The sequence below is a fragment of the Geotrypetes seraphini genome, chromosome 3 (assembly GCF_902459505.1).
Source record: "Geotrypetes seraphini chromosome 3, aGeoSer1.1, whole genome shotgun sequence".
Classification (NCBI taxonomy): Eukaryota; Metazoa; Chordata; class Amphibia; order Gymnophiona; family Dermophiidae; genus Geotrypetes; species Geotrypetes seraphini.
The window spans coordinates 382,567,472-382,592,718 of NC_047086.1; the positions used below are offsets into that span (position 1 = coordinate 382,567,472).

The following is a 25,247-nucleotide window of genomic DNA, read 5'->3' on the forward strand; positions in this document are numbered from 1 at the left end:
CTCCCCACCTCAGCATCTCTTGTCTTCACTTCATCCATTCTTCCATCCTATGTCCCAAGTTCATGCTCCCCTCCTTCATTCTGTTCCAGGGATCTCAAAGTCCCTCCTTGAGGGCCGCAATCCAGTCAGGTTTATCTGAGCCTTAATTATATCCACAGTTGAACAAACACTTCTGTACTAAAGATACTTGGAAAAAAGGAGACTCGTTTGTGTCTCTCGTTCACTTTTTAAGCAAATTCATATTTAGATTTGTTTTATTTTGAATTTACCATGAAAGGAATGAATCTCACTGGCATATATATGTCGGTTTTTCCATCTCACTCTCTCAGATTTACTGTTAGGGTTCTCAACAGTTGCATTGTGCCAATTTTTAGTTACACTGAATGGATTAGTCATAGTCCATACACAGACTTCAGCACACACCCAGTCTCCAGCAAGACCCAGGATCACTGCCATTACTCTTCTCTGCCAACCAACCACACAGTTCCTTAACGTATTTAGGGCAACCGACTACTGCTCTGGTCCAGGAATCCCCCCACCCCCACCGCTGAAAAGTCTAAAAGAGAACAGTGGCAAGAGGTGGCAATTTACAAGGGCTCGAGCTGAGCGTCTGCAAACTGAAAACACAACTTGCCCTCAATATCAACCGCCTGTCTGACTCCTAAACCAGTAAGATTCATCTGAATGCCACTATAGGGCGTGTAGGCTTTCCTCTCCTGACTACCACTTTGCTTGCCAGGGAGTGATTCTAAGGGGGGGGATCCTAATAAAAATCCTCTGGCAGCACATGGGACTCCCCCTAGGTTTAACGCAGTCCAAGGAAAGTCCCGCGCGCTCAGCAGCGGAGGGATAGCGAGAGGAAGAGAAGCGCGCGCGAGGGAAGCGGGTAAAAAGCGGATCTTAAGCGCCCATCTACTTTTAGTCTCGGCATAGAGAGGGGAAAGCATTCGGCTCCGTCAGATCCCATAAGCCATGCCGAGACTAAAAGTGGCACGGAGCTCAGATGTCTTAAGGACGCGCGCTGAAGATCCGCGTTTTACCCCCCCCCCTTCGCCCGCGGGACACCGCCAGACTGTTGCGCTCTCGCCATCTAATGTGTCACAGTGCGGGGGCGGAGCGCTAGGCGCCGCCACGCACTCACCTCCGCCCTCCTGGCCGCGGGGGCTCAGCTGCCGCGCCAGCGCCGCCAGCTTCTCCCACTGGCACTCCGCCCGGCAGCGCTCGATCTCAGCCTCCAGCTTCAGCTGCGATAAGGGGACGCGGGCGGCCATCTTTTCCCCCGGGGGAGGCGGGGCAGCGGCGCGCAGCCCACACCCGGGCCACCTGCACCTTTCTCCGAGCGGCGGCTGGAAGCCAGCCAGCGGCCGATTGGCCGCCCGAGGGTCTGTTGCAAGAGCCGCGCCCTGTGATTGGCTCCGACTGTTTCCGCCCTTTTCCTCTCACACCTTGCCTTTGCCGTTGCCTCTGCCGGCGGCTTTTAGACGGCTAGAGCATCGCTTGGCGGGCGGGCCGTGTTCCGAAATGTCTCGTGCCCAGTCAGAACGAGCGGGATTTGATTTGATCTTTTTAATGAGCATTCCATAGAATAGATCGTTGCTGAGAAGGCAGGAAAAGATGTAAATCTGGCTTGGTTTTCTGCGAGCTGTGCTACTGCGAATCTTTTTCATGACTTTCAAAACTGCCGGCTGAGTTCATTGGTCCATGATCAGATCCGGCATCCCCTCATCTGCAGCAGCCGATAGGTTCGCATGGAAGAAGGGAACTAAAGCTAAATTGTGATAAAATCTTAGCATCCAGGTCTGTGGGTGTCAGTGGACGCTGAGCAATCCGGGTGAATTGGTTCCCCCCCCCCTATAATTGGGTCACACCTTCCATCTGACTGATATTACTCGTTCTGAATCTATTTCTAAAGCTCACTTTAACATATACAAAATCATTACATTATACTAGACTTGAAAATATATTGCACTCTAAATAAAAATCATTAAACATGTACCATTTTATATTATAAACTATTTTGTATGCATGCAATTTCAAAAATTAACATATAAGTATTACAGTTAATAATAATAATAATTTATTTTTGTATACCGCTATACCAAAAGTTCAAAGCGGTTCACAACAAAGGAAACAATACATACAGTCAGTAAAAATAGAATACATATTAAAAACAATCAATAAAATTGGAATACATCTGTTAAAAAGCAAGGAGAAGTTAAACAGTACCACAACTAAGATGTAAACATGTCAAACAGGTGTGTCTGTAGTGATTTTCTAAAATCAGAATAAGAAGTAGCCTTTAATATAGGTTTTCCAAGCCATGTATTCAATTTAGCGGCCTGGAATGAGAAAATTCTGTCAATAAACTTCTTATATTGACATAATTTTATAGAAGGATAATTAAATAGATTTATTCTGCGTGTACTCTTATTAGAATAGTTCAAAGAAAAATGAGAAGCAAGATAATCTGGTAGCATCCAAAAAACTGCTTTGGAACAAATACAGGAAAACTAGAACAGAACTCTGGACTCTACTGGCAACCAGTGAAGTTTTTGATAAAAGGGGGTAATATGCTCCCATTTTTTTAGTCCAAAAATGAGGCGAACCGCAGTGTTCTGGATCAGTCTCAGTTTTTTAGTATTTTTTTTTTTTTTTGTAAGAGTGAATAGTGTAGCTGGTTTTAAGAAAGGTTTGGACAAGTTTCTGGAGGAAAAGTCCATAGTCTGTTATTGAGAAAGACATGGGGGAAGCCACTGCTTGCCCTGGATTGGTAGCATGGAATATTGCTACACCTTGAGTTTTCACCAGATACTAGTAACCTGGATTGGCCACCGTGAGAACGGACTATGAGGCTTGATGGACCACTGGTCTGACCCAGTATGGCTATTCTTATGTTCTTACCATAAACATCATCACTGCCACCACTAGCACCGTAAACCCAGCCACAATAAGCAGAAAGAGACAGCAACCAGCTAAGGAAAGTGAATATGTATGGAGAGGTGTCTGTCCAGAGCCTTGTCAATGCTGCCATCATTTCAGGCAGGGCCTGTCATTAACTGTGGCGTCCAGGGTCCTCTGGTTTTCTCTGACTTATGAGGAGCTAGTCAGGCAGGATGTGAGGAGAGAGGCATCCAGCAGTCACTTTGGTAGCAACAGCAGTGCTCCCAGTACTCCAGAGCAACCAACTGCACCTAGGAGGGATGTTAGAGAAGGGGGAGATAGAAGCCTCGGGAGGGGAAAGGAGTGGGCACTAGGGTGGGGAGCTAGGTACTGGGAAGGGAGAAGGATGCACTGAGATTCAAGTAACGTGTCCAAATAAATGCACTGTGTACCTTCACAGAAAATGTAAATACCAACCTGATGGGGTTCTGTGACTTCACTGAGAGCCTTTTGGGCAGAGTCTTCCTCAGGGTCCTGTTCTTCCAATGGTTATCTCTGTCTCTCGGCACAATTATGCAACATGCAGCACACTAGAAATATTTTGCAGACTTTGTCTGTACTGTGTGGCTGCTCCTCTCTGAGTGGTCCAAGCACTTGTAGCAGCTCTTTAGAGTTGCAAATGTATGATATCTGTGGTGCTTCAAAGGGTTGGCATGCATCATTCTTCAGACTCATTATGTGGGTCTACCCCCTCTAGGGGTAGCTCTTGCCACTTGCATACAGTGTGGTATGCTTTATGTTTCCGATATGTGGCCTTTCTATGTCCTGCACTGTTCTTCAAAAGGCCATATATTGTGCAGTGTGTGGGATACAGGCATTGAGGTACTGGGAAAGGCATTGGGATAGTACAGGTTGACTGTCACAGACAATACTGACTATTTTTTTTTTTTTCAATTTTCTATACCATTCTCCCAGGGGAGCTCAGAACAGTTTACATTAATTTATTCAGGTACTCAAGCATTTTCCCGTCTGTCCTGGTGGGCTCACAATCTATCTAATGTACCTGAGTGAATGGGGGATTAGATGACTTGCCCAGGGTCACAAGGAGCAGCATGGGTTTGAACCCACAACCTCAGGGTGCCGAGGCTGTAGCTTTAACCACTTTACCACACTCTTCTAGTAACCAAAAAGACTAGGGAGGCATTAGTACTGGGTGGCCCCTTTGTGTTTTTGCCTTTAGCAAGGGTTCCAGCTCCTGGCACAAATAATTACCTTCATTATTTGAGCATTATATATATATATATAAAATAAAATAAAATGCTAAGCGCACATGCGCACTCTTACCCTATGTTCCCTGAGTCCTGATCTGTCGGGCTGTGGCCACAAGAGTGCGCATGCGCGTTTACTACGCATCTCTCTCTTTCTCTCGCAGTGGGCTTGCCGGCTCCGGCCTGACTCACAGCAGATAACACGCCACGACTCCCCCCCCCCTGGCGCCGACCCTACCCAGCACACACAAAACCACTGTTGACCCTCCCAGCCGCACCTCCCACAGCGAGACGAACACAAACCTCCTGGCTCCAGCAGCGTCCAGGCACAGTAAACACGCTGCTTCGCGTCCTTCTACTGGCCTGATTTCCTCTGCCGTGTCCCTGATGACATCATCAGAGACACGGCAGAGGAAATTAGGGCAGTAGAAGGCCTGAAGCAGCTTGTTTACTGTGCCTCGGATGCTGCTGGAGCCGGGAGATTTGTCGGATGTCTAGCGGTGGGAGAGTCGGCTGGGAGAGTCAACGGGGGTTTTGGGTGTGCCGGGTTGGGTCGGCGCCGGGGGGGGGGGTAAATGGAAACATGGGAAGGAGGCAGGCTGGACGGCTTTGGGGTGGGGGGGGTTAAATTGAAGCATGCTGCTCTGATGGGAAGGAGGCAGGCAGGCTGGCTTCGGGGTGGGGGGGGTTAAATTGAAACATGCTGCTCTGATGGGAAGGAGGCAGGCAGGCTGGCTTCGGGGTGGGGGGGGTTAAATTGAAACATGCTGCTCTGATGGGAAGGAGGCAGGCGGCTTGCTTCGGGGTGGGGGGTTAAATTGAAACATGCTGCTCAGAGGGATGGGAAGGAGGCATGCAGGCTGGCTTTAGGGGGGTGGTTTTTTTAATGGAAATATGCTCCTCAGGGGGATGGGAGGCAGGCAGACAGGCTGGCATGGGGGGGACAAAGTCTGGAATATAGTGATGGGGACACTGGGGGCACTAATGACATAGAAAGGAGGCACTGGGGGCACTAAGGATATGGGAAGGAGGCACTAGGGACACTAAGGACATAGGAAGGAGGCACTGAGGGCACTAAGGACAAAGGGAGAGACACAGACAGAAAAAATGACAGGCAGGCAGCATCCAAGGAGAGAGAGACAAAAAAAAAAAAAAACCCAGAGAGACAGACATCTACTCTAGCACCCGTTAATGTAACAGGCTTAAAGACTAGTATGTATATATATATATGGATTTTATACCTTTTGGTGTACAAATAATGTATGGTATCCTTATCAAATCTGAACCTAGTAACTGGGTCCTAGGCCTGTATATCCTTGCTGGTCTTCCTCTCAACCTCTCCTCTGTGTCTTATGCAGCAGGACCTGCACCATCCACTCATTCACTCCAGTCAGCACCAGTGCAAGTAGCCTCTAAAGAGAGATTGTCATGGCATTTGGACCTTTCTTATGGCTGGTCGAAGTATGGACATTTCTTGGTTATACTTTATTGGACATAGTCATCCATTCCTTGATGCTACTCAAGTCATACCCCAAGACCACCCCGGCACACTTCTTTCTAGAATGTTCATTCATGGATGTCCTTGATACATGGCTATCCATATTTTGGCAGTTCTACAATGGCTTGAACTTTTTTGCAAGATGTTTGTCCATCTGGGCCACTGAGAAGTTCATATTGTGACTAACAGTTTCTATAATAAATACCATATCCACGTGACTTTAAGATTACATAGAAAGCTGGAAATGACTTGTGTCTGCTGCCAAAGGTCTAGCACTTTGCTTGCATTCTGACTCACAGTCACCTGGCAGTTCATCAAACTGAATGAGCTGATAGTGATGCCATCCGACCTCTCATATTAGGTGAGGGTGAAAGAATTCCAGACTGGCTTAATTACACCGAGGCAATATTTCAAGTGGCTATTTATGCCAACTGACAACAAGAGAGCTATTTTTAATTTTTGAGTTGCCCCCTTTTTTTTCTACTAATCTGAAGACCAAGTGTTTTTCATCTCAGTGGGCTGAAACTTCCTCTTCTCTCCATTGTGTCCTGCCTGCGTGAGATATCTGGGATATCCTGCCCCTGCTTGTCACCCTTTCCCCGTGTCACAGTTCATGAAAACATGATTCTAGTTATCTGTTTAAAATAGATTCTGCTAGGCTCCAAGGAAGACAAAGGCAATCATTTCCATTTATGTGGCCCTTTACTTCCTTTATAATATTTAGTATTTCAGAAACAAACATGCACCTGACTTGTGGGTGGGTAGCCTGGTGACACTGACATCAGGACTGCATGCATATGTCTGAATCGGTAAGGGTACAAACAGTATTATTTGCAGAAAATGATGGGTGGCTCTTGTATCTCAAGACTTCATTGATCGAAGCAGCAGTTTGTATACGTCCTCACCATAAAGCCTGTCTGATTCACACACGTGGGAATTCTAGTTACTCTGAGATCAGGGTGGATTAGCGGGAGCTGGATGGCTGCAAGTGAATGCCTTTTCTCTCTCTTTCTTGAGCACCTCCTTCCAGGGTTGACCCCAGCACTTCTGCCCCTTCCCTTGTACAGAATTGGAATACTGTGTACAATTTTGGAGGCCGCATTATCAAAAAGATGTGCGGAGAGTTGAGTCGGTTCAGCGAATGGCCACCAGGATGGTCTCAGGACTCAAGGATCTCCCGTATGAGGAACGACTGGGTAAGTTGCAGCTGTACTCACTCGAGGAACGCAGAGAGAGGGGAGACATGATCGAGACGTTCAAATATGTCATGGGCCGTATCGAGGTGGAAGAGGATCTCTTTTTCCTTAACGGACCCATGGCAACAAGAGGGCATCCGTTGAAAATCAGGGGTGGGAAATTTCATGGCGACACCAGAAAATATTTCTTCACCAAAAGGGTGGTTGATCGCTGGAATAATCTTCCACAACAGTTAATTGAGGCAAGCAGCTTGCCAGATTTTAAGAAAAGATGGGATTGGCATGTGGGATCTCTTCATGGAGGTAGTTAGGGGGTGGGCCATTAGTGTGGGCAGACTAGATGGGCCGTGGCCCTTTTCTGCCGTCATGTTCTATGTTTCTATGATCTGCAATTATGTACGTAGGGGGTCAATATTTAAAGGATTTCAGCAGTAACCACTCGGTGCTAAGTGCATTGAGCAACTGCTGTTAGTGATTGTTGCTTTTTTCCGGATCTTTCCATGTCTGGGTAGCAAGAACCAATGATTTAGCCATCATGCTGTGACTTTCCTCAGGGCATACCCTGAAATAAGCCACAGCATGATGGCTGAAACGTTGGTTCTACCTACCTATAAAATACCAACCTATAAAAATATCTTGTGGCAGACCTTAACCCAGCAGCCAGGTTACATAAAAATAGATTCACTGCTTCTCCTCTGGATTCAGCAAGGTCACCATGGCCAGGAGGAGGCTGGTTTTCTTTACCCAAGTGACAATCCCAGCAGGGCATCACTTCAGATTCTTCATGCCCAGTAGTAAGCAAGCCCTAAAATCCTATTGGGACATGAGAGGAGAGAGGACAGCACTGCAGGCTACAATGGAAAACCCTATGTCCTTATAGCAAAAGCTAGCTTGTAACAGTCACAGACTGGTCCTGCATCTTACTCACTATCCCCCAAATTCTATATATGGCGCCTTATGTTGTGCACACAAATTGGCTCCGAAAACAGGAGATACTACCTTTACAAATGTGAAAGCAGAGAACAAACAATGAAGGTGACTGATAGATGTTCAATTTCCTTTATTGCAATGACTCGACACGATCGTGTTTCAGCCCCAGCGGGCCTGCCTCAGGAGTCTGTATGCTGATGATACAACAGTATCTCAGAGACAGCGGCACACGTTTTCGACTTCAGAATCGGATGTCAGAACATTTCCGAGAAGTATCCACGATTGAAGACTTTTTCAACATTTTATCATCAGCATACAGACTCCTGAGGCAGGCCCGTTGGGGCCGAAACACGATCGTGTCGAGTCATTGCAATAAAGGAAAATGAACATCTATCAGTCACCTTCATTTTTTGTTCTCTGTGCACACAAATTGTTGCACACAGCTGATTAGCAAGCACAACTTAATTGGCAATTAACACCTCGTAATTGATGCCAGTTGGCACTAATTAAAAGTTACACACACAGCTTGTTAGGCATATTCTATAAAATGCTGTGGGCCTGTTTTAATGAGTGAATCTGAAAAGGGGGCGTGGCCAGGGGAAGAGCATTGTCGAATCGTGAGCATTCTTAGAATTTAGGCACACTGTTGTAGAATACACCCAATGGACATACAAGTTAGGCAAAGGGATTTAGGCCTGGTTTTCCTTGGCCTAAATGGGTGTATGCGCCCTAGAGCTTAGCACAGTTCTGTAAGGTGTGCATACCTTTCATAGAATCATGCTAAGCACCTTTCTATGCATTTTGATGCATTTGGGGGGGGCATATCTAGAATAAAGCCCTATGTGTCTACTGGTCCTTTGTACTTAGGAATTTGTTTAAGAGAAGGCAGGATTGGAGATGTTCCAAGACTAGGGCCAAAGTTATCCAGATAGCACCAATATTCAGTCACAGTAGGAGTCCTGATTTAACTAGACAAGTCTGTTTGAGCTTAGGACAGCATATTAAGTGGTCCTACTTCAATGGATAAAGTTGCTGAACATGGAGCAAAAAGATACATGAATAAGAGCACCCAGGCTGTTAATATTGCTCATGTAATACCTGCCATATTGTATGATAATATTCTTCAGTCTGGGCTAATGAGCATACGGTTTGCTTTATCAGGTCTTCGAAGAAAGCATGGTTTAATCTGACTCTTTAGACTTGTCAGAATCGCTTCCTGCGTTCTCCTTGTGTGGGTTTCACAGGTTTTGGTTTTCTTAGCACAAAGCCCCAGGTATTACAGTTTCATTCCAGACCTGTAGGTCATTCTCTGACTTTCCATTCACCTCTCTCCTAATCAGCCCCTTGTAAAGCCTGCAGTCCCTTCTACACAAATGACTTTACTTGCAGGGTTTTTGTTCCTGTAGTCCACATAATCTTCCACTGGTTCTGGAACATTTTTCTCACGATATTGAGCTATTAGAGGTAAAACAGATGCAGATCGGGTTGCTGATTCCTAGCCACAGTTGGCAAATGGCTGCCTAATCCATGGATGTGTGAAGAAAAATGATGAATAATAATCCTCATCATTATATATTCCACACTTCCTGGATAACATTTTCTTATTTCTTGCTTTCATGATGATTCTCTGGGTGCTGTAACAAAAGGAGACAGAAATAAGACTCCCCGTCTTTAATTAATTTTCTAATAGTGTCAGTGTTTGTCTTCTCTCAGGCATCTTTCATAAAACGGGATAGCATAGTGTAGCTCCTGAGGTTTCTCTGCACCTTACTTAGGCCTAGGCTATAAACAGATTTGTTTCTTGCAAAAATTGATTACAGGAAAGATTTGGTGGGGGAGCAAATAAAGCTAAGTATAATCATATTCTAAAATACAAACAGAGTTGTGTAATTGGGGTTTCCATGGATCCTAAGACCTGTTCATGTCTATTTTCTGGAATACATTTTCATCCTCATCAGTGAATTTCCTCCCTTCATGATGTCAGACTGAAATATGAGTATGAAGCCTTCAAGACTTCAGGTGATTTTTTTTTTCCTAACGTTTACAAGGTTAAATGAAAATTGAATGCTTCCACCTCCATAACATGTTTAAATGAAGTTTTTATAATGAATAAAAAAATTAAATTAATGTTTACAACTTGCTCTTTTATTACATAGGCACCCTTTCTATTGCAAACGCAAGCAGTGTCTCACTTCCGGCTCACCACACAATTGTTTCCCACGAATTCACCTTTAAAGGACCCCCAGGGAACCCTGAAGAAGACTTTTTGTCGAAACGCGGACCGTATTGGGTCCTGTATCCCTAGCGGACTAGGTCCTTTAAGGCTTTTATGTGGATGAATTTATTTTTATGTGGATGAAATTATTTTAGGTGGATGATTTTGGTGTAACTTTGGAACTTTGACTCGTTCAAATAAAGTCCATTTAGGAACATCGTCACTCTACAGAGTTTCTTTTGGTTTTCTCTGGATTTTCTTCTCTGTGGATATCTTGGGGTCAATTCCTTTTGTTTATTACATAGGCACCACCATTCACCACCATTTCTGCCAACAATGGACAAGGTTTTGAAAGCCTTCACAAAAAGCTGCACATCTAGTCTCTTCGACCAGTGGCTCACACTCTTTTCCATGTCTTAATTCAAGCTGAGCAGATGCCCCTAAAGATATTCCTTCAATTTTGGAAAAGATGGAAATTGTATGGTGCTGTATGGTGGATGGGGTAAGGTCGTGAGACCCATCTTCGCAGCTGCCTCTGCGGTGTTTTGTCCTGTGTGAAGCCCAGCTTTGCCATGCTGCAAAACAAGTTATTGTGATTCCTAACTCTTTCCCTGTTGTATCAAGTTGGTCCTTGTATGATTTGTGATGTATTCTTATTTTATAATAATGTACCCCATTTTAAAGTGTACATCGCTTAGAAGTATTATTAGCGATATAATCAAATTTTAAATAAACCTGAAAACTAAACCTGAACACTTTTAAGTGATCCTGTGAATGACCTTTATGAGTTCATCCACCAGAACACAGCAATAAAACTCATTCACAAAGCACAAAAATTGGACCTTGTAACTTCCTTACTCCGCGACGCTCATTCTTCTCACCTTTAAAACTAGACTCTCAAGCACTCGCGCTTTTATCGATAAATTCCTTACCCCATATACTTCATTGAGAACACTCAGATCAAACACTCAGAATTTATTAGTAATCCCTTCCGTCCATGAAATTGTTTATGATATAACACAACCACCCCGTCCTATGTCCAGCATTTGTTCTCCTTTCTTCAAGGTCTTTCTCTACCTCTCTCTCCCTCCCTCCCTGGTCCAGAATCTTTCCACCTCTCTCTCTTCCCAAGTCCAACATCTGCTCCCTCTCTTCTGCCTCCCCTATGTTCCAGGTTTCTCCCTCTCTCTACCTTCTGCTAACATTTTGAGTTCTCCCACCTTTGGTCCAGGTCTTTGTCTGTCTCTCTCTCTCTCTCTTTGTCTTCCCCCTCCCCAGGGCCTGGCATCTCACTCTCTCCTCGGTTCAGGGTGTTTCCCCTCTCTAACCCCTCTAGTAGTATAGGATCTGCCCTGTCTTCCCCCTCCCTTTTGGTTCAAGGCTGCTTTCCCGCACCCTCCTCAAGGTCCTTTTGTCTCTTCCCCCCCCCCCCCCCCCTCAATCCAGCATCTCTAAGGCAACCCCTGCCCCACCGGGGCCTTCACGACGGGCAGTCTTACCCCGAAGTGTGGGGCCTTACCTCCACTGTTTCCCACACACAGTGACTGTCAGGTCAGTTCTCGCCTCCGTTCTTTCCTCTGGACCTAACTACCACAGTTTAAAGTTAATTATGGCAGCCTGCAGAGTGAACATAGCAGGCTGCCGTCAGCCTCAGTAACACATTCCCTCTGCCACGGTCCCGCACCTCCTCTGATGTCAGGGACGGTACCACGGCAGAGGGAATATGCTACGGAGGCTGACAGCAGCCTGCTACGTTAGCTCTTTAGGCTGCTGTAATTACAGTACTTTAAAGGTGAGACAGTGACCATGGGGGAATGCTAAAGACACTAGGGAGAACACTGGCTCTGTGCGATCAGCCAGTAGATCGCAATTGACGTTTTGGGCACCCCTGCTGTAGGATAAAGTAGTATTGTAGCAGTGTTGATAAACATTTATAAATAGAAAATAGAAATAAAGTGATCCTTTTATTAGACTAATGTTAATACATTTTTTAACTAATTCAGAGACCAAAACCCTTTTCCTCAGGTCAGGACAGGATACCATAACAGCAGTATGAGGAAAGAGGTTTTGGCCTCTGAAAGCAAATTGAAAAATGTATTAGTCCAATAAAATGGCATTATCTTATTTTTCACTCTTTGTTTTATTTCTATTTATGAGTTTGTAAAGTGATGATTGCTATTTCTCAGTTTTTTCAAATTTACATCTGCTATCTTTACATTTTGTACAATTTTAGGGGACATGCATCACTGTTTCTGTGGTGTTGCATTGTATGCAGAGTCTGGCTTCTGTGTGATTCGCTTTAACTTTTGTCTACCCGTTTCTGTTTGTAGTGTGTGATTACATATTCCATACTGGGCGAGGGTGTTTCTGTGTTGTATGTATAAGAAAGACATGATTCTCAGTTAGCATTGACTGTGCAAGATCGATCTGTACTAGTCTATCTTGTTTAGTTTTACAATGGATGTTTTGATGTTCTACTGCTCACTGCAGTATGTAAGATGATGCCTTTTCCTAGGTACACTTGTGCAACCTGTAGATCAGTGGTTCCCAAACCTGTCCTGGGGGACCCCCAGCCAGTCAGGTTTTCAAGATATCCCTAATGAATATGCATGAGAGAGATTTGCATATAATGGAAGTGACTGGTATACAAATCTCTCTCATGCATATTCAGTAGGGATATCTTGAAAACCTGACTGGCTGGGGGTCCCCCAGGACAGGTTTGGGAACCACTGCTGTAGATTATTACTAAAAATCATGTTTTTCATATAGAGGAGGCGGGTGTTAAAAATGATGGGTGTCGCCGGGTACGTCACTGTGTATCTGTGTTCTGACACGGTTTTCTGTTAGCATTGACTGTGCAGGATCAATCTGTGTACGCCCGGGAGAGGTGGCAGCATCCAGCTTAGCCTCTCCCCTGTTAAAGCAGGTGACCAATGCTCAGCCATCTTTATTTTTGGCTTGTTTAGTTTTACAATGAGTGTATTGATGTTCTAGTGCTCACTGCAGTGTTTTAAGACGCTGCTTTTTCCTAGTTACACCCTTGTTGTGTAACTTGTGGATTATTACTACAAATAATTTTGTCGTATAAAGGAGAGGGGTGTTAAATATACTAGGTACACCACCGATAGTCTTATTGAATTTGAAAAATATGTATAACACTGCACAACAAAGTTTTTGCTTCCTGAACACTGCTGGGTGTTTCTTATAGAATTTTGGGTGCTGATCATGAATATTACATCAAAAATTACCCATCACGTACCATTTCAGAGAAATCTTCAATTTTGTCGTGATTTTTTCTTATATTTGGATGCAAACAATTTTTTCTCCCATAAGTGTCTTATCAACAACGGTTTGTGCCGCCTGGGTATGTCCATGCATAAAATCTAGCCAGGTTGGAAGCTGTTTTATGGAAGATGACATCCTGGGCATGTCTGGGCAGGTCTGAACGAGCTTGCGCTGTCTCACCATGCTATAATGGTGGCTTCCATACACCGATCCTGCTCATTTGGTTAATATAGATAGTCCGTGTGTGTATATAGTATCAGTATAGTAAAGTATAGTAGTATAGTAGCTGTAGCAATATAACAGTAAGTAAGCTTGATGCTATAGACGTTTTGGTGTCGGGCAATATGTCTCGTCGGTGTCGTAACAGCCGCGACACATTCTGCTATATCTGTGGGGAATATACACTTACGCCTCAGAGACGTTCGATGACTGCCCTTGTAAAGAAAGCCTATCATCTGTATTTTGGCTGCAAAATAGGTGATCAAGACAAGCAATGGGCGCCTCACATTTGCTGTGCGACATGTGCTGTTAGTCTGAGAGCCTGGCTCAGAGGTACTCGAAAGACGATGCCATTTGCTGTTCCGATGATATGGCGAGAACAGAAAGACCATGTGACGGACTGTTATTTCTGTTTGACTAATGTGTCTGGTTTCTCTGCCAAAAACAAGAAGTCAATTGAATATCCTAATCTGCCTTCAGCAATGAGACCCATGCCACATGATGACAGTCTTCCAGTTCCGAAACCACCAGAGGATTGGACCTTAGACGAACCAGATGAAGAAACTGCAGTGCAGGGTTCTAACAGTGACATTGACCCGGATTTTGAACCATCCTCATCAGGCGATCCACATCTGATAACACAGTCCGAATTGAACGATTTGGTCAGAGATTTGGGTCTGTCAAAAGCAAAAGCTGAGCTGCTAGGTTCGAGACTGCAGGAATGGTGTTTGCTATCACCAGGTACGAAAATTTCTGTGTTTCGAGACCGGCATCATGATATAACCAAATTTTTTGCACAAGTCGACAGTCTCTGTTTCTGTTGTGACATTGAAGGATTGTTCTCGGTCTTTGGTTGTGATCACAACCCGGAAGAGTGGCGTCTTTTCATTGATTCGTCAATGTTAAGCCTGAAAGCTGTTCTGTTGCACAATGGCAACGTTTATCCTTCAGTACCTGTTGGCTATGCAGCACATATGAAAGAAACATATGAGAATATGGAAATGTTACTAAAGTATGTCCAGTATACCAGGTATAACTGGAATATCTGTGGAGACCTCAAAGTCGTTGCTCTGTTACTAGGACTGCAGCTTGGCTATACAAAGTACTGCTGTTTCATCTGCGAATGGGACAGCCGAGACAGAGAGTCGCACTATTCTAGAAAGAACTGGCCACTCCGTAAAAAGTTAGTTCCAGGACAGAAAAATGTAGCACATGAATCGCTTGTTGACCCGACAAAGATATTTTTGCCTCCTCTTCACATTAAACTGGGACTCATGAAGAATTTTGTGAAAGCAATGAACAAGGAAGGGGAAGGTTTTCGTTATTTAAGACAGATGTTCCCAAGAATAACTGATGCCAAGATCAAAGAGGGTATTTTTGTTGGCCCCCAGATCAGACATGTTATGAGTGACAAGCGATTTGAAGATCTGTTAGTTGGGCCGGAAAAAATTGGCTGGAAAGCCTTGAAAGACGTTGTTGACAATTTTCTGGGCAATTACAGAGCCCCAAACTACATTCAGCTGGTAGACAAACTTCTCAAAGCATACAAGAGAATGAAGTGCAATATGTCACTCAAGATTCATTTCCTCCATTCACACTTGGACTTCTTCCCCGCAAATCTCGGTGCTGTGAGTGACGAGCACGGTGAAAGGTTTCATCAAGACATAGCTACGATGGAGAAACGATACCAGGGCAATTGGAATCCGTCAATGCTTGCCGACTATTGTTGGATGCTACAACGTGATGCACCAGACACTGAATATAAAAGAAACTCGGGAGCAAAACACTTTTAATTCTGTTTCATTTAGTCGCTTGTGCGAAACGTAAACTTGACTATATATTTTATTGTCAGTAAACATAAAAATGTCTATTTCTCATAGTTCTTACGTGATGCAGTAAAACCAAAACCATATTTGAGCATACCAAGTTGGTACCTGTCATAATCACCAAAAACTTTTCAGGAATCAAGACTTAACCAAAAAATTGTTGTGCAGTGTAATTAATGTTCAGATAAGAATAGTTACAAAGCCTTTTTGATTTTGATTTTTTTCTGGAGTGTAATTGCAATTTGTAACCTGTGGGTATGTGCATCTCTTCTCATATTTTACACAGTACAGAGGAAATGCATTTCTGTTTTCTATTTTTCCAGTGTTCTACTGCATACAAGGTTTGTTTTCCTGCGGTTCAGATTTTTGTCTGCGTATTTGTAGTTTTAATTTTTAGTTAATTATTCTGTATTTGTTGAGAATCTGTTTTGGTAGCGGCGCAGCTTATGCTGTTGGTATTCTGGATCGCAGGGTGATAATTATTGAAGTGCTGCCTCTTCAGAGAAAGGGTTGATGTCTGAGCTCTTTCAATTCCCTAACAGCATGACAAGTATCTTAAGTTTAAGCGCCATTTGTAGACTTTCCCCCGAAGTGCTCCGACGCTGCTTTGATGCTCCTAGAATTCCTGTGAGTGTCGGAGTAGCATTGGAGCATTTAACGTTCTGGTCCATGGTAGAAACCTCTACCACAGCTTCGTAAAAGAGGACCAAAGTGTCATACAACAAAATAACAGCATAAGAATTAACGCTTTGAGGAGCTGGAGTGATCAGAGTGCTTGTCATCCACGAGCACGCTAGTGGCCTCGATCACCTGCACCGGTAGTTTGTTCCAGTGATCCACCACCCTTTCTGTAAAGAAATACTTCCTGGTGTCACCACCAAATCTCCCTCAAACTCAGAGGAGGGAGATTTGGTGGTGACACCAGGAAGTATTTCTTTACAGAAAGGGTGGTGGATCACTGGAACAAACTACCGGTGCAGGTGATCAAGGCCACTAGCGTGCTCGACTTTAAGAATAAATGGGACATCCACGTGGGATCTCTACGTGGGTCGAGCAGCACCGTCTCTGACTTAATGGGGTGGGACAGTAGAGTGAGCAGACTTGATGGGCTACAGCCCTTTTCTGCCGTCATCTTTCTATGTTTCTATGAAAGAGAAATGAAGAACCTCCTCAATTGGCTTCCATATTTTATTTATTTATTTATTTAAAACCTTTCTATTCCCCCTAAAATCTAAATAAAGCATGATACAAATACACAAATAAAATAGAACAAAAACAACACAAATATCCACCTACAATTCTCACATCAGTAATATTTCTTCCACTGCAATAGGTGAGACATTCTAGACCAGTGGTCCCCAACCCTATCCTGGAGGACCACCAGGCCAATCGGGTTTTCAGGCTAGCCCTAATGAATATGCATGAGAGAGATTTGCACATAATGGAAGTGACAGGCATGCAAATCTGCTCCATGCATATTCATTAGGGCTATCCTGGAAACCCGATTGGCCTGGTGGTCCTCCAGGACAGGGTTGGGGACCACTGTTCTAGACCAGGGATCTCAAAGTCCCTCCTTGAGGGCCGCAATCCAGTCTGGTTTTCAGGATTTCCCCAATGAATATGCATTGAAAGCAGTGCATGTACATAGATCTCATGCCTATTCATTGGGGAAATCCTGAAAACCTGACTGGATTGTGGCCCTCAAGGAGGGACTTTGAGATCCCTGTTCTAGACAGATGGGTAGTGTCCCCATGGCCGCGTGCCATCTGCAGAAGGAATCCACTCTAGATTTTTTTCTCTGTACTTCACTGTGCTCTCTTGCTCCACCTACAGTTTTTTTTCCTTTTGCATGCATACCAGCAGAAGTGTGTTGTTCTGCTCTCTCTTCTTTATTATTTTATTCAGTTTTTTATTCCTTATATTTCAGATACTTATGCTTGAAGTGTTTCTTCAGCTTTGCTTGCATTGAGAACACACAGGCTTCAGTCTGTAGCTGACAGGCCAATCCCAGTGGGTACCTGTTAGCCAGCCTGCTTAGTTTTCTTTGGAGCTCAGGGCCATCCCTGAAGTTGTCTCACCTACTGTTAAGCAGGGGTCAAGCGCAAGCTATTAGGTGCCCTTAGGAGGCTTGGCGGTGTCTCACAGAGTGCAAGCTATGTCTTCTCACCTCCGCCTGTCCCGGTGCGCATCCATCGGACCACAGGGGAGGGACCACAGGGGAGGAGGTGCAGTCAAGCATTGAGTCTGACTGGCAGCCTGAAGATCAGCATTGCAGAGGCATTTTCAGCATGAGGTAGTGATTCTCTGATCCAGCTACTTTAAGAGCGCTGAGGCAGGCTGTAGCACAGTTCCATAAACAGGTCACAGTGAATAAAGGCCTTCACAGCCTGTGAGGTGAATTGAGGGAGGTCTGAAAAGTGGGGTTTTCAAGGTTTCTGCATGTCCCCCTGCGTTCCTCCACCTGAAAAATCCTAAAAGCACCATTTTTTGATTTTGGTAAGTGTGAAAAATATTACGATTTTGGCACAAATTTAATAGCAGCAGCCATCTTGGATTTTTAGCAATCTTTTTTTCAAAAGCTCCTTGCTTCTCCAAAATTGCAATGTTTGCCTCAAAACTTATTGGAATGGAGTCCTTGGGCTTTCCTGACGTGATTTATTGCTAGGATTGCGCAAATTTAGTGCAAGAGTGTGTTTGCACCATGTGCCATGCCTGGGAGAGGTGGCAGCATCCAGCTTAGCCTGTCCCCTGTTGAAGCAGGTGACCAAATGCTTGACTTGCCCGGTGGGGTGACCTTTATTTTCGGGGCTTGGCATAGCTACTAATTCTGTGTGCCTGGCTGAGGACCCTCCGCAGCCTAAGAAATGCAAAGTTAAGTCATCAAAGGGTGACTCTATGCCCTAGGAGCCGGAGGCTTTCTCTGAATTTATGAAACATTTGTGGAATGAGTTTCAAAGCCAGCGTTCTTCCCTTGCGCAGTCCTGCTCCGCCTCAGATGTGCTTATTAATGGCGTAGCTTCTAGGGACATGTCCTCCTCTCAGTCAGCCGTGTTTCCTGCGCTGCCTGATCCTGATCTGGGTGATCCTGCTGATGATGATCAGCTTTCTGACCTCTTATTTACAGGTATAGCACTTCCCGGGATGGGAGATCAGGCACTGTGTGCGGATCTGCGGATCCCTCTGGGGTTTTGGAATCTGGGGATGATCCCACAGTTCTGCATTTATTTAAGTCTGTGGCTCTGCCGAATCTTATTGCAGAGTCTTTGCAGGAGTTGTGAAGGGATGCAGTTCTGATACAAGGCAAGCTCAGCACACTGACCTTCAGCCCTTGTGAATGAATACTAAATCATTCCCTCTCTCCCCCTTTTTCCTGTCACAAATTAACCCTTATCTTATTCCTTATCTCGTTTTCTCTTTAAGGATGCATATAACTACTAATGAGTTATCTACCTACTTTAACAATTTCAACTGTTTCTCATTCCCATTCCATTAATTTCTTAATTATTTTTTTATTTTATTTCCCATCTCCTATTGTATTTTCCTTTTATATTTTCTTTCTATAAAAAATTGTATTTCCGCCCCTTTCTCCTATTGTTTTAAAGACTTGAGTTTGTCTGTTTAGTCCTGGTTTGTCCAATAATTTAATATATATATGTTTTACATTTCAGACATGTCTGTCTTCCTGTAATTTTTAAATTTTTTGTTCAACGCTTTGTACTGCTGGATAAGCGTTTAATCAAATACTTTGAATAAACAATAAACAATTTGGGAGCAGACAGATTTTGCCTACATGCAAAAGCAGGCCTCTGTCACGCGCTAAGTTTAAGGATGATCACGAGGTGCTTAAGGAGCATGCATTATAACCTTTAGAATGTCACGTGCTATTGTAAGCTTTTAGACATATTAGATGTGTACACAAGGGAATCACTTTATTGTAACCATTATAATGTATTCAGATGTCACGTGAGATAGCAGCTTTGAGAATCATATGTAAACAAGGGAGTTACCTTGGTATAATCCGCACTGTAAATGCATGATGGAACTGTAACCTTGCAAAGCATTAGATAAGTAATTAAGGGAGTTACGATACTCAATAAAAGGGTTAGAGGGCTCCCATTTAGGGACGCCTCATCCCAATCTGAGTCCTGTGTGAAGCCTCATTCCTACAGAGCTGAATTTAGTTACTCAGCCGGCTCCATCCACTTCTTCCTGGCTTTGCAGTCTTCCACCTTTCCCTGGCACCCTGATATGAGTATTCTGATTTCAGAGCAATTTGATTCTCCAGAAGGTGCTCTTAAGATAGCGAGGGCCATGTCTCATTTGAATCCTATAGCACAGGAGCACCAACAGCGTCTGGGTCAGCCTAGGGTGGATTCTTTGGTTGCGCAGTTGACTAAGCGCACCTCTCTACCCAGTGAAGGTGGTGTGGTGCTTAAAGATGTGCAGGACCGCCGTGTTGATGTGGCCCTACAGAGACTTTTTGATGCAGCAGCTTTAGGTATAAAGCAGGGGTCTCAAAGTCCCTCCTTGAGGGCCGCAATCCAGTTGGGTTTTCAGGATTTCCCCAATGAATATACATGAGATCTATGTGTATGCACTGCTTTCAATGCATATTCGTAGGGAGAGGGGAGACATGATCGAAACATTTAAGTATCTCACGGGACGTGTCGAAGTGGAAGATGATATTTTCTTTCTCAAGGGACCCTCGGCCATAAGAGGGCACCCGCTCAAACTCAGGGGCGGAAAATTTCATGGCGACACCAGAAAGTATTTCTTCACAGAGAGAGTGGTTGATCATTGGAACAAGCTTCCAGTGCAGGTGATCGAGGCAGACAGCGTGCCAGACTTTAAGAATAAATGGGATACCCATGTGGGATCCCTACGAGGGTCAAGATAAGGAAATTGGGTCATTAGGGCATAGACAGGGGGTGGGTAAGCAGAGTGGGCAGACTTGATGGGCTGTAGCCCTTTTCTGCCGTCATCTTCTATGTTTCTATGTTTAATCATTGGGGAAATCCTGAAAACCCGACTGGATTGCGGCCCTCAAGGAGGGACTTTGAGATCCCTGGTATAAAGGCTGCTTCGGCGGTATCCTTTGTCACGTGCGCCTGTCTCTCTCGATTGCGCACGCTGGAGGGTGGGGCTGTAGATCCTCCTCCTCAACTTCTTTTGACTGGGTCAGATTATGTTGCTGACACCTTGTATGACCTTATGCAAGTTTTGGCAAAGGTGTCGGCATACTCCATTTTCGCTCACAGGATGCTCCGAATTAGGCAATGGACTGGTGATTCCACTTCCAAGGCTAGTTTGGCTAGACTTCCCTTTAAGGGACAGTTATTGTTTGGCAAGGGTCTGGATCAGGGCCGCCATCAGGGAAGTACTACCAGTCCTGCATTCAGGGGCCCGGAGCTGACAGGGGGCCCGGGCTCCCCCAGGGTCCTAGGGGCAGTGTTCCCTCTAAGGTGAGCGCATGAGCGATCGCTCACTATTTTCAGTGGCGTCGCTCATACGCTTTCCTCTGTCGCTCACTCGAGGGCGGGAGGAGGTGAGAGGAAGCAGCGGTGGCCTGTATTTTAAAGTTAAAAGATGCAGCGGCGGCTCCTCTCAAGATCCCCGACTGCATCGGACTTCCGACGCAGGTGGGGATTTGTGAGAGGAGCCGCTGCCACGTCTTCAGTGTCCTACCAAGGGGGGGGGCGGTCCACCCCGGCTGTGCACCCGCCCTAAGGCTGCAGTCGGAGAGGAAGTTGGGGCCAGCCAATCGCTGCCTGGCTGGGCGGAACTTCCTCTCCGACAGCAGAATTGACGTTGGGGGAAGCAGAGAGAGCTTGGGGCAGCCACGGCGGTGGCTTTGGGGCCTGTTTCCACCGATGGTGGCAGCAGTGGCTTTGTGGAGGGTAGGGAGAAAGAAAGAAAGAAAGGGGGAAGGCAGGGAGGCAGAAGGGAAACAGAAAAAAAAGAAAGGGGGCATCAAGAGAGAAAAAAAGAAAGAAAGGGCAGGGAGAGAGGAAGAAAAAGTTAGGGGAGGGAATGAGGTCTGGAGGAGAGGAAGCATACAGGTTGAAAGAAGGGAAGAAAGATTGGATGCACAACCAGAGACTCATGAAATCACCAGACAAGGTAGGAAAAATGATTTTATTTTAAATTTAGTGATCAAAATGTGTCTGAATTTATATATGCTGTTTATATTTTGCACTATGGCCCCCTTTTACTAAACCGCAATAGTGTTTTTTAGCGCAGGGAGCCTATGAGCGTCGAGAGCAGCGCTGGGCATTTAGCACAGTTCCCTGCACTAAAAACTGCTATTGTGGTTTAATAAAAAGGAAGGGGGGTATATTTGTCTATTTTTGTATGGTTGTTACTGAGGTGGCAATGCATAGAGTCATCTGCCTTGACCTCTTTGAAAAAAAAACCAGAATAGGAATGATAATTAACATTTTCTCAGCGTATAGTGTGCTTTGTGTTTTTTAATTTTATTTCTGGTAGATCATTTTGACTTGGTCATTTTAAAGTAGCTCGCAAGCCCAAAAAGTTTGGGCACCCCTGAGCTAGAGCGTTGAAGCTGTGTATTTCTATTTTATCCCCCCTTTTACAAAACTATGGAGCGTTTTTTAGCGCCAGCCGTGGTGGTAGCAGCTCTGATGCTCAGAATTCTATGAGCGTCAGAGTTGTTACCACCGTGGCTAAAATCCACACTACAGTTTTGTAAAAGGGCGAGGGGTTAGTTTGTGATGACATATTCCATACTAGGCGAAGGTGTTTTCTGTGTTCTGTGTGTTTGAAAGACATGGTTTTCTGTTAGGATTGACGGTGTAGGATTGATCTGTACTAGTCTGGCTTGTTTAGTTTTACAATGGGTGTATTGATGTACTGTTCACTGCAATATGTAAGATGCTGCCTTTTCCTAGGTACTCATGTGTGACGTGTGGCTTATTACTAAAAATCATGTTTTTCTTACAGATGGGGGGGTGCCAAAAAATGATGGGTCCCGGGTGTTACATATGCTAGGTACGCCACTGTATGTAAAGATACCAGAAAGCTGGCATAGCAAAAACTTTAAGTAAATTGTTATTCTTCTAAGCTTTGAGTATTTAACCCTCCCACAATCTCACGGGCACTCGTTTCAAGTTTATTGAGATTTTGATTTAAACGCAATATCAAATATTTTCAATGCGCATAACAAAAATAAATTTGGGTAAATAAATAAAACCATTTGAACAATAAACATACAAACATATCCATAGATGATTAAAATTACATAAGGAGTACAAGGATAAACTACATTTGTTTAAAAATGCGTCCTCCGCGCCTGCTCATAAATTTGTGGAGTATGTAACTTGTCGCTCATGCATATTTTTTTTTGCACACACCTCATCAATCCTTAGAGGGAACATTGGTCCTAGGCCACCATAGCACAAATTCCTGTATTATGCTTCTGCTGTGCACAACAATAAACAATAAACACTGCTGTCATACTTTTTTTTTGTCCCCTGCCGATTTCCTGATAGCAACCCCCCGGACAAAAGTGGGGGGGAAAGGGTGCGTGGGGGGGGCCCAATAGGATTGCTCAGTAAGGGGCCCAGAAATTTCTGATGGCGGCCCTGGTCTGGATGACCTCATCAATTCTGTGGTGGACCATCGCCCTAAGACCCTGCCTGATAGCAGACCCAGGACTTCAAGAGGTTCTGGTCGCTCTAATTTTCGTGGCTCCCAGTGATCCAGCGAGTGCCACGTTGCAGAGATTTTCCCAGGGCTCACGGCCCAGGTATTTATTTATTTTAAAAATGTCTATCCTGCTTATCAACAAATTTGTTCTTACCCCTATTTTACTGTTGTAAAACACGTGGTATCTGATAAGCGTTCAATCAAATTTATAATAAACTTGGAAACATAAAATAAAACAAACTCCATACATTTATCAATACATATTAAATAAATCTACTTCCATTAAACATGCCATCTTCTAGTAATCAATCTGCATATAAAAAAATATTCTGACATCTGCTGATTAAACGATCAGTTCTGAAATGTCCTTACAAATAAACTTGTCTTTAGAGATTTTTTTAAAGATTTAAAATCTGCACATAATCTTAGGGCTCCTTTTACTAAGCTGTGTTAGGGCTTTTTTTTAATTAATTAATTTATTTATTTATTTATTTATAGATTTCAAATTATTTATCAAGCATACAAAACTTGTACAGAAAGAAATTGAACTTAGATCATATTCAAAAAGAAAAAGCAAATGGTTACAAGCCAACAAATATAAAGCAATTAACATTAAGGTTCAATTTTACTCAAGTCTACTTTGATCCAAGATTTACTATCGGCGAGAAGTAAAGAAAATTCCTAAAAAAACAAGAACTTGAAACTGAAGCAAAATGTAATACATAATTCTTCTAACGAGCTTAAGATTTTTCTTTACCCAGTCGGGTGAGTGACAAGAAGGAAGTTAATTGAAATGGTTCAAAGAAAACATACTTATTTGTTTGGTAATGTACAATGCACTTACAGGGATGACGCAAATAAAAGGTAGCCCTCAAAGCTAAGACTCCTGATTTAAGTAGAAGAAATTCACGCCTTCGCTTCTGCGTCTCTCGTGATAAATCTGGATATATCTGTATCTTATAACCCAGGAATTGTTTCTGTCTATTTTTAAAGAATAATCTCAAAATCCACAACTTATCTGTTTGAAGAGTTATTATCAAAGTCGCTAGAGTAGCAATTTCTTTATCTGACGTCTCCAAAAGAGCTGAGACATCCATAGCTTCTTGATTTGTTTGTCCTTGGTTTTGGGGTTGATCTCTTGAAAGTAGGTAATAAACTTGAGAAAGTGGCGGTAAAAGTTCTTCAGATATACCCAAAACCTCTTGAAAATATCTTTTAATCATTTCTCTCGGGGCCACCATTGTGACCCTAGGAAAGTTTATCAACCTTAAATTATTACTCCGTGACGTATTCTCTAAAATTTCAATTTTTCTTCTAAGATTTATATTATCTTTAATTAAAGTCTCTTGTATTTGTTTAGAGGAAATTAAAACTTGTTCAATCTTCTGAATATTGGATTTAGAGTCACTCAATTCTACCTTCTTCCAATTCCTTTGTATGCTGAATTAATTTCCTTTCTTTATAATGAAAATGGGGATTTATGGCTTTCCCAAAATTTGCCACAAGATCCCACAAAGCATCTAGAGTCACCTCTGAGGGTTTGTTAGGAAAACTTTGCACCTGACCGGTGAAAAAATGCTGCTGCGTTAGGACTTTAACGCGCAGAATAGAGCGCGCTACAATGCCGCGCGCTAGACGCTAACACCAGCATTGAGCTGGCGTTAGTTCTAGCTGCATAGCGCGGGGTTAGTGCGCGTTAATCTGCTGCATGCACTAAAAATGCTAGCGCACCTTAGTAAAAGGAGCCCTTAGTATCCCTTTCACTGAGTTTCATAGCCTCAGGCCTGCCAAGGATATTGCTGTCGTACATATTTTCCTAAACTGTACTGCCGGCTACAGGAGGCCCCAGCCTTCTGCCTCCCATCTCCCGTCCTGCATCCTCTGCCACAAAAGGCGCAATGACGCCAGGCCGAGGGATGCCCCTCTTCAGATAGGCAGCATTCCTGGCTGCCTGGGTTCACATTTCGTCCGATCAATCAGTCTTGGACATTATTCGGTCAGGCTACAAGCTGGAATTTGCCTGACTTCTGATGGACTGGTTTGTGGACTCTCCCGTGGGGTGGCCTGACAAGGCGCTCAAGGTTCAAGCCCCTGATCAGACCTTGCTGGATATTCAAGCTATAGAGCCAGTGTCACCTGAACTCTTTGGCTCAGGCACATACTCTATATATCTATTTATCGTGCCAAAGGCTCCGAAGATTGGAGGCGTATTCGGGATCTTCAGCATGTGAATGCAGCTCTCAAGGTTCCACACTTTTGCATGGA

The 25,247-nt window shown here is 44.1% G+C and overlaps 1 protein-coding gene across 1 annotated transcript in view; it reads right to left on the bottom strand.

Annotated features, from left to right (window-relative positions):
• The window catches only part of TTC7A (tetratricopeptide repeat domain 7A), a 351,234-nt gene extending 349,818 nt beyond the window's left edge, over positions 1-1,416 (bottom strand). The window contains exon 1 of the mRNA XM_033938375.1: positions 1,142-1,416. Within this exon, the coding sequence (XP_033794266.1) occupies positions 1,142-1,271 (130 nt within the window). The 5' untranslated portion in view covers positions 1,272-1,416. The remainder of the gene's footprint in view (positions 1-1,141) is intronic.
• Between the last annotated feature and the right edge of the window lie 23,831 nt (positions 1,417-25,247).